The sequence below is a fragment of the Mya arenaria genome, chromosome 11 (genome assembly GCF_026914265.1).
Source record: "Mya arenaria isolate MELC-2E11 chromosome 11, ASM2691426v1".
NCBI classification, from domain to species: domain Eukaryota; kingdom Metazoa; phylum Mollusca; class Bivalvia; order Myida; family Myidae; genus Mya; species Mya arenaria.
In genome coordinates, this window is record NC_069132.1 from 47,059,720 (window position 1) to 47,073,119 (window position 13,400).

General features: G+C 40.6%; 1 protein-coding gene across 1 annotated transcript in view; it reads left to right on the forward strand.

Annotated features, from left to right (window-relative positions):
* The first annotated feature begins 788 nt into the window (after nt 1-788).
* Nucleotides 789-13,400, forward strand: part of LOC128208962 (N-acetylated-alpha-linked acidic dipeptidase 2-like) — a 28,911-nt gene continuing 16,299 nt past the window's right edge. The window contains exons 1-9 of the mRNA XM_052912713.1: nt 789-1,603; nt 6,180-6,468; nt 8,820-8,945; nt 10,286-10,469; nt 11,013-11,103; nt 11,352-11,441; nt 11,824-11,909; nt 12,291-12,410; nt 12,614-12,699. Of these exons, the coding sequence (XP_052768673.1) occupies nt 1,335-1,603; nt 6,180-6,468; nt 8,820-8,945; nt 10,286-10,469; nt 11,013-11,103; nt 11,352-11,441; nt 11,824-11,909; nt 12,291-12,410; nt 12,614-12,699 (1,341 nt within the window). The 5' untranslated portion in view covers nt 789-1,334. The remainder of the gene's footprint in view (nt 1,604-6,179; nt 6,469-8,819; nt 8,946-10,285; nt 10,470-11,012; nt 11,104-11,351; nt 11,442-11,823; nt 11,910-12,290; nt 12,411-12,613; nt 12,700-13,400) is intronic.

Sequence of the window (13,400 nt, forward strand, 5' to 3'; positions counted from 1 at the left end):
ACATTCGATTTTGAATGTCCAATGTCGTGCCAGCACAACATTCGATTTTGAATGTCCAAATCTAATGTCCTACCAGCACGACTTTCACTTTTTAATGTCCGATGACCAATGTCAAATGTCGTGATGGCACGACATTCATTTTTAAATGTCCAATGTCCAATGTCGTGCCAGCACAACATTCGATCTTGAATGTCCAATGTCCAATGTCGTGCCAGCACATCATTCGATCTTCGGAATGACCAATGTCCAATGTCCAATGTCGTATGTTTAGCTAACTTCACACAGCTTCTTGTTCCAGTTATTAATATAGAAGAAAAATGAGTATATTAAGAATATGAGGACATGATGACCATTTGTATACGTCGGCTCAACAATTATACAAGCGATTGGGATGTCATTCAATCGATTTTTGTTATACGTATAGGAATATTTAGAACAAGACTATATTCGTTTTACTTGAAACTATATTTTGCTACGTTGTTTGTTCATTTATGATACACATGTTTAATAACATGTATTATCCGATCACTCATCGGAAGGTTTGCCGAGGATGGCCGAGTTTTTATGGTTGAGCCAAAGTAGTGATTGCATTGCCAAAGAAACTGGCTTCCATCTTCTTGTAAATTAACACAAGTCACTTTTCAAAATTCAGAACATTATTCAAGCATTAAATAAAAAAGGGTGATGCAATCTACAGTCGATTTATTCAAGCTGTTCCAAATGTTAATTAACTAATGGCTATATTAACTAATGGCAGATGAACCGAGCATTTTCTCTGGCAACATACGGTGCAAATTTAACCAGATTTCTTTCTTGGCGCAGAAATGAAATAAGTTTGCAATAAAAAGTGTATGATTTGTGTACGCAACTATGAAGTATATAAACGAATTTCTGTATTAGTTTCAAACCAAACAGAGACATAGATCAGTGCAAGTTCGGTCGGAACTGTGATAAATTAATTTCAGATGTAGTATCATGTATCACTTGGATATGATGATTAATCATTTATAATAATATTTGACGTTCAAAGGTCAAATAGCATGCCACATGCAGTAACTAGGTCACACTAGTCATCGTTTTGCACATTGCAATGTGATTCATACATGTATGGTCATGCGTCAGTGAACACTGTTGATACAAAATCATAATCGTAAACCGTTACTTGCAATTCAATTGTTTGCAGACTGGAAATTTACAAATGAAACTATGGATGATACTAGTTAATTAACTTTCACCGGTTTCTGAAGGGTTACTGGAGTGCCTAGTGTTACCACAGCAAGAGTGTTTTTCGTTTGTGTATTTAATGTACTTCATTATTCGTATAAAAGTTAAAAATGGAAGAATTGCACAGTTCCACTGAAAATGTGTACTACAGACGAAGTCAGTCACGTAACAATCGCTGCATAATCATCCTTACGATCGTCGTGGCGATAGTCGCTTTTGTAGTCGGAATTCTGATTGGTCGGTATGCTACGTGTCCGGAGATGGAAACAAACGATCCTGTTCATGGATTTCCGGAAGAACTGATGAAAGATGCTGATCCAGAAATTTCGAAACTGCTTATCAACGGCATGAATTCCGACAAAATAAGACAAAATCTTAAGTATGTTTACCGTTGAATTCCTTATAAAGCTCAAAGCTTACCATACAATTACCGCAGTTATACGCTCTATGCTTTTTAAATACAATTATCACAAATATCTAAGGTAGAACTTATCATGCATCACAAATTTATCACAGATCTGTGTTAAGCGTGCCAAGTTAAGCGTAAGTCAGTTACCATGTATTGCAGTGTCATACGCCAATTAAACCATGTATCACAGTGACATACGCCAAGTTTAACATGTATCACATTGACATACGCCAAGTTTTACATGTATCACAGTGCCATACGCCAAGGTTACCATGTATCACAGTGTCGTACGCCAATTAAACCATTATCACAGTGATATACGCCAAATTTAACATGTATCATAGTGCCATACACCAAGGTTACCATGTATCACAGTGTCATACGCCAATTAAACCATGTGTCACAGTGACATACGCCAAGTTTAATCATGTATCACAGTGACAAACACCAAGGTTATTATGTATCACAGTGTCTTACGCCAAGTAAACCATGTATTGCAGTTTCTTACGCCAAGAAATCCATGCATCACAGTGACATTCGCCAAGCTTATCATGAATCACAGTGACATACGCCAATTAAACCATGTATCACAGTGTCTTACGCCAGCCAAAGAAAATCCATGCATCACAGTGACATACGCCAATTAAACCATGTATCACAGTGACATACGCCAATTAAACCACGTATCACAGTGACATTCGCCGAGTTTACCATATATTTCAGTGACATACGCCAAGTCTAACATGTATCACAGTGTCATACGCCAATTAAACCATGTATTATAGTGACATAAGCAAAATCTACCATGTATCACAGTGCCATACGCCAAGGTTACCAAGTATCACAGTGTCATACGCCAATTAAACCATGTATTACAGTGCCATACGCCAAGTTTAATAATGTATCACAGTGACATACACCAAGATTACCATGTATCACAGTGTCTTACGCCAAGTAAACCATGTATCACAGTGTCTTACGCCAAGAAATTCATGCATCACAGTGACATATGCCAAGTTTAACATGTATCACAGTGACATACGCCAATTAAACCATGTATCACAGTGACATACACCAATTAATCCACGTATCTAAGTGACATTCGCCAAGTTTACCATATATCTCAGTGACATACGTCAAGTTTAACATGCATCACAATGTCATACGCCAATTAAACCATGTATCACAGTGCCATACGCCAAGTTTAATAATGTATCACAGTGACATACACCAAGATTACCATGTATCACAGTGACATACGCCAAGGTTACCAAGTATCACAGTGTCATACGCCAATTAAACCATGTATCACAGTGCCATACGCCAAGTTTAATAATGTATCACAGTGACATACACCAAGATTACCATGTATCACAGTGTCTTACGCCAAGTAAACCATGTATCACAGTGTCTTACGCCAAGAAATCCATGCATCACAGTGAGATACGCCAAGTGTAACATGTATCACAGTGACAAACGCCAAGGTTACCATGTATCACAGTGTCTTACGCCAATTAAACCATGTATCGCAGTGCCAAACGCCAAGTTTAATCATGTATCACAGTGACATACACAAAGGTAACGATGTATCACAGTGTCTTACGCCAAGTAAACCATGTATCACAGTGTCTTTCGCCAAGAAATCCATACATCACAGTGACATACGCCAAGTTTAACATGTATCACAGTGACATACGCCAATTAAACCATGTATCACAGTGACATACGCCAATTAAACCATGTATCACAGTGATATACGCCAAGTTTAACATGTATCACAGTGTCATACGCCAATTAAACCATGTATCACAGTGAAATACGCCAAGATTACCATGTATCACAGTGACATACGCCAAGGTTACCACGTATCACAGTGTCATACGCCAATTAAACCATGTATCACAGTGCCATACGCCAATTTTAATAATGTATCACAGTGACATACACCAAGGTTACCATGTATCACAGTGTCTTACGCCAAGTAAACCTTGTATCACAGTGTCTTACGACAAGAAATCCATGTATCACAGTGACATACACTAAGTTTACCATGTATCACAGTGAAATACGCCAAGATTACCATGTATCACAGTGACATACGGTAAGGTTACCACGTATCACAGTGTCATACGCCAATTAAACCATGTATGACAGTGCCATACGCCAAGTTTAATCATGTATCACAGTGACATACACCAAGGTTACCATGTATCACAGTGTCTAACGTCAAGTAAATCATGTATCACAGTGTATTACGCCAAGAAATCCATGTATCACAGTGACATAAACCAAGTTTACCATGCATCACAGTGACATACGCCAATTAAACCATGCATCACAGAGGCATACGCCAAGTTTACGATATATCTCAGTGACATACGCCAAGTTTACAATGAACCACAGTGTCATAAGCAAATTAAACCATGCAGCACAGTGACATACGCCAAGTTTACCTTGTATCACAATGTCTTACGAGAAGAAATCCATGTAACACAGTGTCTTACACCAATTCAACCATGTAGTGTCTTACACCAATTCAACCATGTGTCACAGTGTCATACGCCAAGTAAACCATGTATCACAGTGTTTTACGCCAAATTCAACACGTAACACAGTGTCACACACCAAGTTTAGAATGTATTCCAGTGGTATTGTTCAAGTTTAACATATATGACGGTGGCTAACAGCAGGCTAACCATGTATTAACCATGTATTATAGTGACATACACCAAGATTACCATGTATCACAGTGGCATACGCTAAGTATTTCATGTATCACAGTGTCATACGCCAAGTTTTCCATGTATTACAGTGTCTAATCTCAAGCTTACCATCTATCACAGTGTCAAATCCCTAGGTTACCATGTATCACAGTGTCATACACCAAGTTTATCATGTATCACAGTGTCAAATCCCTAGGTTACCATGTAGCACAGTGTTTTAACCCAAGTTTACCATGTATAACAGTGGCATACCCCAACTTAACCAAGAATAACAGTGGCATACAAGTGTACCATGTATCACAGTGTCATACGCCAAGTTAACCATGCCTCACATTGTCATTGGCCAAGTTTACCAGGTATCACCGTACCCTACTTCAAGTTCACCAGGTATGACAGTGCCATATCCCAAGTTTACAATGTTCAACAGTGTCATACCCCAAGTTTACCATGTATCACAGTGTCATACCCCAAGTTTACCATGCATCACAATGTCATACCCCAAGTTTACCATGTATCACAGTGTCATACCCCAAGTTTACCATGTATCACAGTGTCATACCCCAAGTTTACCATGCATCACAATGTCATACACCAAGTTTACCATGCATCACAATGTCATACACCAAGTTTACCATGCATCACAATGTCTTACACCAAGTTTACCATGCATCACAATGTCTTACACCAAGTTTACCATGCATCACAGTGTCATACCCTAAGTTTACCATGCACCACAGTGTCATACGCCGTGTAAACCATGTATCACAGTGTCTTACCCCAAGTTAACCATTATCACAGTGTATTATCCCAAGTTAACCATGTATCGCAGTGTCATACCCCAAGTTAACCATGTATCACAGTGTCTTACCCCAACTTTACAATGTATCACAGTGCCATACGCCATGTTAACCATGTATCACAGTGTCTTACCCCAAGTTTACCATGTATCACAGCGTCTTACCCCAAGTTCACCATGTATCACAGTGGCATACGCCAAGTTAACCATGTATCACAGTGTCTTACCCCAAGTTCACCATGTATCACAGTGTCTTACCCCAAGTTCACCATGTATCACAGTGTCTTACCCCAAGTTCACCATGTATCACAGTGTCATACTCCAAGTTCACCATGTATCACAGTGTCTTACCCCAAGTTCACCATGTATCACAGTGTCATACGCCAAGTTAACCATGTATCACAGTGTCTTACCCCAAGTTAACCATGTATCACAGTGTCTTACCCCAAGTTCACCATGTATCAGAGTGTCATACGCCAAGATAACCATGTATCACAGTGTCTTACCCCAAGTTCACCATGTATCACATTGTCTTACCCCAAGTTAACCATGCATCACCTTGTCATAGGCCAGATATCACAGTGCCATACATCAAGTTTACCACATATCACAGTGTCTAACCCAAAGTTTACCATGTATCACAGTATCATACCCCAAGTTAACCATGTACCACAGTGTCTTACTTCAAGTTTAACATGTATCACAGCTTAGTCTCAAGTTACCCTTTTTCAAAGTGTCTAATCATTCCAAGTTCAAAATGTATACCAAACTTTCCATATATCATAAATATATAACGGCAAGCGTGAAAAGTCACGAATTAATTTACCATATTTACCCTAATGCATGTTAACTAATGCCGATGAGTGCCTTTCTGCAATTTGTTCACAGACCTGTACCAAGTCTCCGTGCTTGAGACTGGCGACGATTTAGAAGCTTAAAAATCTTGCCCCCTCCAATTTACGTTCTTGTGAAATAAAAATAAATCTAATAATTATAATGTTATCATTTATATACTGATCTTTAAAAGGATGTTGACTGAGAAACCGCATCTTGGCGGGACGGATGAGAACCACGAATTAGGCCGGAAGTTGAAGGAATTCTGGGAAGAAAATGGGCTTGACCACGTGGTCCTGGCTCCTTACAAGGTCCAACTATCCTACCCTAACATGTCGAACCTCAACTACGTCGAACTTTTGGATGATCAGGGCAACTCGATGTACAAGTCGAACCTGACCGAGCCGATACTGACCCCGGAGGAGAATAAGACTGGCGTGGTACCGCCCTTCAATGCGTATTCGCCGCCAGGAGATATTCAGGTAATCTCAATATATCGCCTTTTTTTGCCTGGGGAAATTAGATTAACTCAATATACCGTCGTTCAATGGGTATTCACCGCCTCGGAGATTGAATCCTTCTCCTTTCTGTCGTGAATTAACGCGTGGGGTGTACGTCTTGCTTAGTAGCCCCTTGGATAATAAGTATTAAAGTACATTATCCTTCTTGCGTAATGGTCCTTCCAGATAAAAATGACAATGCATTGCAGTGTTAAGTAGCTATTTAGATCTTTTACGCCATAGGTACCCTGTACATCTCGCTTAGTAGCTATTTACCCAGAAGTATTCTGTACATCTCGTTAAGTAGCTCTTTTACACCTGAAGTTCCCTGTACATTTCGCTTAGTTAATACTTCACACCGGAAGTACCTGCACATCTCGCTTAGTAGCTCTTTCACACCGGGAGTACCCTGTACATCTTTCCCGATAGTAACCTGAGTCTTAATAGCCCTAACGGAAGTACATTGTGCATCTCGCATCTATAGAAACCCTTTCACAACAGAAGTTCCCTGAACATCTTGACTTAGTAACCCTTTAACTCGAAGTACCCTATGTCCCACTATTACCAAAAGAACCCTGTAGCTTTTTTACACCGAAAGTACCATGAAGTCCTTTCTCACCAGAAGCACCCTGAACATATCGCTTAGTTGCCCAATACCCTGTAGCCCTTTAACACCGGAAGTACCCTGTACACATCGCATAGTAGCCCTTTCACCCAGAAATACCCTGTATCCCTTTCTAACCAGAAATACCATGTAGCCCTTTCACCTAGAAATACCCCGTGTCCCTTTCTCACCAGAAGAACCCTGTAGCCCCTTCACAATAGAAGTACCCTGTAGCTCTTTCTAACCAGAAGTATCCTGCAGTCATTTCTCACTAGAAGTATACTGAACATCTCGCTTATAGTAGCACTTTCACGCAGAATTATTCTGTAGCACTTTCACCTAAAAGTATCCTGCAGCCATTTCTCACCCTAAAGTACCCTGTAGCCCTTTCTTACCAGAAGTACCCTGTAGCCATTTCACCCATAAGTATACTGTAGCCATTTCACCCATAAGTATACTGTAGCCATTTCTCACCCAAAAGTATCCTGCAGCCATTTCTCGACCTAAAGTACCCTGTAGCCCTTTCTTACCAGAGGTACCCTGTAGCCATTTTACCCATAAGTATACTGTAGCCATTTATCACCCAAAAGTATCCTGCAGCCATTTCTCGACCTAAAGTACCCTTTAGCCCTTTCTTACCAGAGGTACCCTGTAGCCCTTTCACCCATAAGTATACTGTAGCCATTTCTCACCCAGAAGTATCCTGCAGCCATTTCTCGACCTAAAGTACCCTGTAGCCCTTTCTTACCAGAGGTACCCTGTAGCCATTTCACCCATAAGTATACTGTAGCCATTTCTCACCCAGAAATATCCTGTATCTCTTTCTTATCAGAAGTACCCTGTAGCCATTTCACCCATAAGTATACTGTAGCCATTTCTCACCCAGAAGTATCCTGTATCTCTTTCTTACCAGAAGTACCCTGTAGCCATTTCACCCATTAGTATACTGTAGCCATTTCTCACCCAGAAGTATCCTGTATCTCTTTCTTACCAGAAGTACCCTGTAGCCATTTCACCCATAAGTATACTGTAGCCATTTCACACCCAGAAGTATCCTGTATCTCTTTCTTACCAGAAGTACCCTGTAGCCATTTCACCCATAAGTATACTGTAGCCATTTCACCCATAAGTATCATGTAGCCATTTCACCCATAAGTATACTGTAGCCATTTCACCCATAAGTATACTGTAGCCATTTCACCCATAAGTATACTGTAGCCATTTCACCCATAAGTATACTATAGCCATTTCACCCATAAGTATCATGTAGCCATTTCTCACCCAGACGTATCCTGTAGCCATTTCACCCATAAATATACTGTAGCCATTTCACCCATAAGTATCATGTAGCCATTTCTCACCCAGACGTATACTGTAGCCATTTCACCCATAAGTATACTTTAGCCATTTCACCCATAAGTATACTGTAGCCATTTCACCCATAAGTATCATGTAGCCATTTCTCACCCAGACGTATCCTGTAGCCATTTTCCACCAGAAGTACCCTGCAGCCATTTCTGACCCGAAGTACCCCGTAGCGTAGCCATTTCTCACCAGAAGTACCCTGTAGCTATTTCTCACCAGAATAACCCTGTAGCCCTTTCTCACAAAAAGTACCACGTAGCCCGTGTCTGACACGCGATACGAAACCACAAAATAAGAGCACCCTTATTCCACAGAAATAATTTTAAGTTAAAGAAGGCCATCCTGTGACCATTATTTCTTTCAGGGCGTGATTGTGTATGTGAATTATGGGCGGGTTGAGGACCATGAGTACCTAGAACAGAACACATCTGTCTCTGTCAAAGGCAAAATTGTCTTGGCGAGGTACGGAAAGATCTTCCGAGGGGATAAGGTAGGGGTTTGATTCATGTAAAACATTACCATGATAATGTTTGTGTTTAGTGAGTATAGCGAGTTTTCAATACTGAGTCGTAACCCACCTTCAGCCGCGATGATACGGTTTTAGAAGAGAGACACCATATATAGATATAAGCAGCATGTTTGGGAGACACTTGGATTTGGCATCACGGTTTACTCCACTCGAGTGCGACGAAATCTTTAACAAAGTACATTCTAATATAACTATCAATTATGCATCTTTAATTCTATGTTATTGTTTGGTTAATATTTTAACTATTTGCCTTGTGTTGTAAACTATTGGAGATAATGAGTCCACATAAGGTTAATTCAACGAAGGCATAGAACTAAAGTGAGTGACTTTTTATCTTGTGGCCACGACTTCCTCACCACGACATAGTTCGCCTTGGCCACAACGTAGAGATGACTAAGTCGTTGAAACGAGTTAGTGGTCGCACGATATACGATGTCGTGTAAACGAGTTAGTGATCGCAAAGACATACGAACGAGTTAGTGGTCGCAAAGACATACGATGTCCTGGAAACGAGTTAGTGGTCGCATAGACATACGTGGGAACGAGTTAGTGGTCGCAAAACATGCGATGTCGTGGGAACGAGTTAGTGGTCGCAAAGACATACGATGTCGTGGGAACGAGTTTGTGGTCGCATAGACATACGATGTCGTGGGAACGAGTCAGTGGTCGCAAACACATACGATGTCGTGGGAACGAGTCAGTGGTCGCATAGACATGCGATGTCGTGGGAACGAGTTAGTGGTCGCAAAGACATGCGATGTCTTGGAAACGAGTCAGTGGTCGCAAAGACATGCGATGTCGTGGGAACGAGCTAGTGGTGGCAAAGACATGCGATGTCGTGTGAACGAGTTCGTGGTCGCATAGACATGCGATGTCGTGGGATCGAGTTAGTGGTCGCAAAGACATGCGACGTCGTGGGAACGAGTTAGTGGTCGCAAAGACATGCGATGTCGTGGGAACGAGTTAGTGGTCGCATAGACATACGATGTCGTGGGAACGAGTAAGCAAGTCGTGGCCACGATATAAAAAAAAAAATCCCACATGTAACCTCTATACCACCGTATATGTTTTATTGTCTTAGGGTCATTTTTGTACCCGGGTGATGAATTACTTTTCTGTTATAAAATAAAACAATAGATGCTGAAAATTATTTGTCCTAGAAATATTACGACATATTGTGAATACAATATTGAAAATAACAACTTTCATACAATATACTTAAACAATGAAATGGAAGTCAAAAACAGACAAGCATTCGCTCCACGGCGCTCTTGTTGTTTTCTCCTTTGATTCAAAAACAGGTAAAGCAAGCAGAGATTCGGGGTGCCATAGGGATCATTCTATATTCTGACCCGGATGACATCACAGCGGGCGATGTAGACAAAGTCTATCCGAATGACTGGTGGTTGCCACCTTCTGGGGCTCAGCGGGGGTCCATTTACATCGGGGTTGGTGACCCTCTGACACCGGGCTACCCAGCAACAGGTAAACTAAGTGAATAAATAATGAATTACAATGCTTACTTTGACAGTGCGACGACGTTATAGTTTGTTTATGCGAGAAAGGGTGAGTGGTTGCGAGAACGGGTGATCGAGTGGTTGGGGTATTGGAAAGGGTGAGTGGTTGGGGTATTGGAAAGGGTGAGTGGTTGGGGTATTGGAAAGGGTGAGTGGTTGGGGTATTGGAAAGGTTGAGTGGTTGGGGTATTGGAAAGGGTGAGTGGTTGGGGTATTGGAAAGGGTGAGTGGTTGGGGTATTGGAAAGGGTGAGTGGTTGGGGTATTGGAAAGGGTGAGTGGTTGGGGTATTGGTATCGGGAAGTGTAGGGGAGGGGGCGGGTACCATCGGTAGATCGGTCATTGCTATAACCATTACGTGGCTATCACAGCGAAAGGTTATTATCAAAACTGCGTATTTTTAGCGCATGAAGTCTAACACATGAAGTCTAGCTTGTTTACGTATGACCCATTCTTGAATAATTAAAAGTATAATTAAGTATATAAATTCGTGATGTGTGTTTGTGTTTCAGAATGGGCGTATCGTAAGCGTGACCCTAACGAGTACATGCCGGGCATCCCTTGCCATCCGGTCGGCTACGGCATCGCCATAGAACTCATGCGGTCAGCTACGTGTTTTGTACCACTTCGTGTTGAGTAAAGCTGTGCAATTTAGGGCCTAAATAGTAGTCTGGGAAAAAACTAACATCATAGATATAATTCATTGTCATGGACTGCTATATGTACACATAGAATACTTTGAGTGTTTTGGACTTACTCATACCCTCTATAGATAAAGCCCCCACCCACCCCCCATTCACACACACAAACACACACTTTATAAAACATTGTTTGTAAACTTTTCTCTGCAGATCTTTGGCCGGTGGTGTGGTCCCTGAAGACTGGCGGGGAAAGATGAATGTTACCTACAGATTCGGTGACGCATTCCAGAACCAGGGATGGTAGGTGTACTTCGCACCATGGGAGATTTATAGACTTTTGGATAGGTGTTTAACTAATAAAAAAAGATCTTTTTAATTATGCGACTGTGCATGTCTGCGGGCTGTAAAACTTCACTGGGATGTATATTTGACAAATAAACGGAAACACACTTTGATCTTTTCGATAGAAAACATCAAAGTTACACATATCAGAAAATGTGTGCTGAATGAGCTCTAGACCTGGCTTCAAACTCGGACGAAACATTTTTGGTTTTCATATTCTCACCGCATGTTGTAACTTCAATAACCACGAAATAAATGACAATATTCTTGTTATCATAGAAAAGGTCAAGAACAATTTGAAGCAGTTACTCCCGTCACGTGCCTGTACGTCCTATTTTAGGAAGGCCCGTATATTCATAACCACCCATTCCAAGGTCGTGACCACCTATAACGTCATGGGCATCATACGGGGCGCCGTAGAACCCGGTGAGTATAAAAGCTCACCTGAGCACATCATTCTTCCGTCTTAAATGAAATGAATCAGTTCATTAAGACCCACTCCAAAGTCATCGCCATCCATATTTATAGCAACAGCAACATCAGCAACATCAATAACAAAAACGGCAACAGCAACACCAATAACAACATTAACAAAATCAACAACAACAACAACAATAACAGAAGAAGGTTATTATAGACATTTTGTGATATAATTACAGTAACTTTAAAACATTATATATTCAATCTGGGACCAATGTAACCTTATGAAAAAGCCATAGTTTAAAAAAAAGAAATTTTCTTGATTCTACTTGAAATGGATGCTGTGTTAGAATTTGACGTAAACACTTACAAGTTTGTATATATCAGACCGTTACGTGTTGGTGGGTAACCATAGAGACGCGTGGGTTTTCGGAGCGTTGGACCCCTCTAGTGGGACGGCTACCATGATGGAGATGTCCAGGGTTATAGGACAACTAGTAAAGTCAGGTACGAAATGTTCTGTTTGTATGAAATTATCGACACAATTGATGCTAGATTTTTGCAAGTACAACTTTTAGTTTAGTTTGTGTCATCCATTCCAATATTTAACTGGATATCTTCATCTTACGGTAATGTGCCTGACATTCGTGGGTAAAATGGCCCCAGCCACAGCCACAGTCCCAGCCCAAGCTTTCCTATTTATTTCACAGGAAAATGGCGACCAAGAAGAAGCATCATATTCTGTAGTTGGGGAGCGGAGGAGTATGGGCTCGTGGGCTCCATAGAATGGGTCGAGGTTCGAGTACAATTATACAATAATAGAAAGTAGAACGAGGTAGAGCAATTCGAGGTAAAATGTTTGGGATGTTGTATGTTTCAGCGTTGTGTTTCTCAATCAATCTTAGATAACGAATTCGAAAATTGTTGATGATTCAAGAAAGTGGATGTCAGTATATGGTCACAAGAACATGTATACGAATATGAAATTGTTATCTTAACTCAACATGTGCTGATGAAACCCAAGATAACAACAATGAATAATAATGTCCAATCATTAAGTATTAGTTGTCGTTCAAACTTTAAATTTTATTGAATATATTACAGCGCCGTGATATGTTCCATATTTTTTTTTCAAAATGCATACAAATTTACAGTTTGACCTATTTTGTCACTTATCTCCATATCAAGGCGTCTGGTCAGTTTATGTGAAATACTTTTCAAACTTTAAACGCAATACAGCGATTTCATTGGCGAAATAAGGGCAAACTGTGATAATACATACCATATGATTTCGGTCCGAACACACGAGCACGTGAGGAAGCCGGTTACGAGGCCACATTGTGTGCTCGAAGGTCAGATTTTTTTATCCGGACCGGAAACACTTGTCTTTTCTTCAGTACCTTAAATTTTCAATTTGTGAAAAAGTGAGGTAAACAACGGACTTTCATAATGTGTAGTAGTTTTTCTTTAAATATTGACTTCAAATAGTTTCCCTAA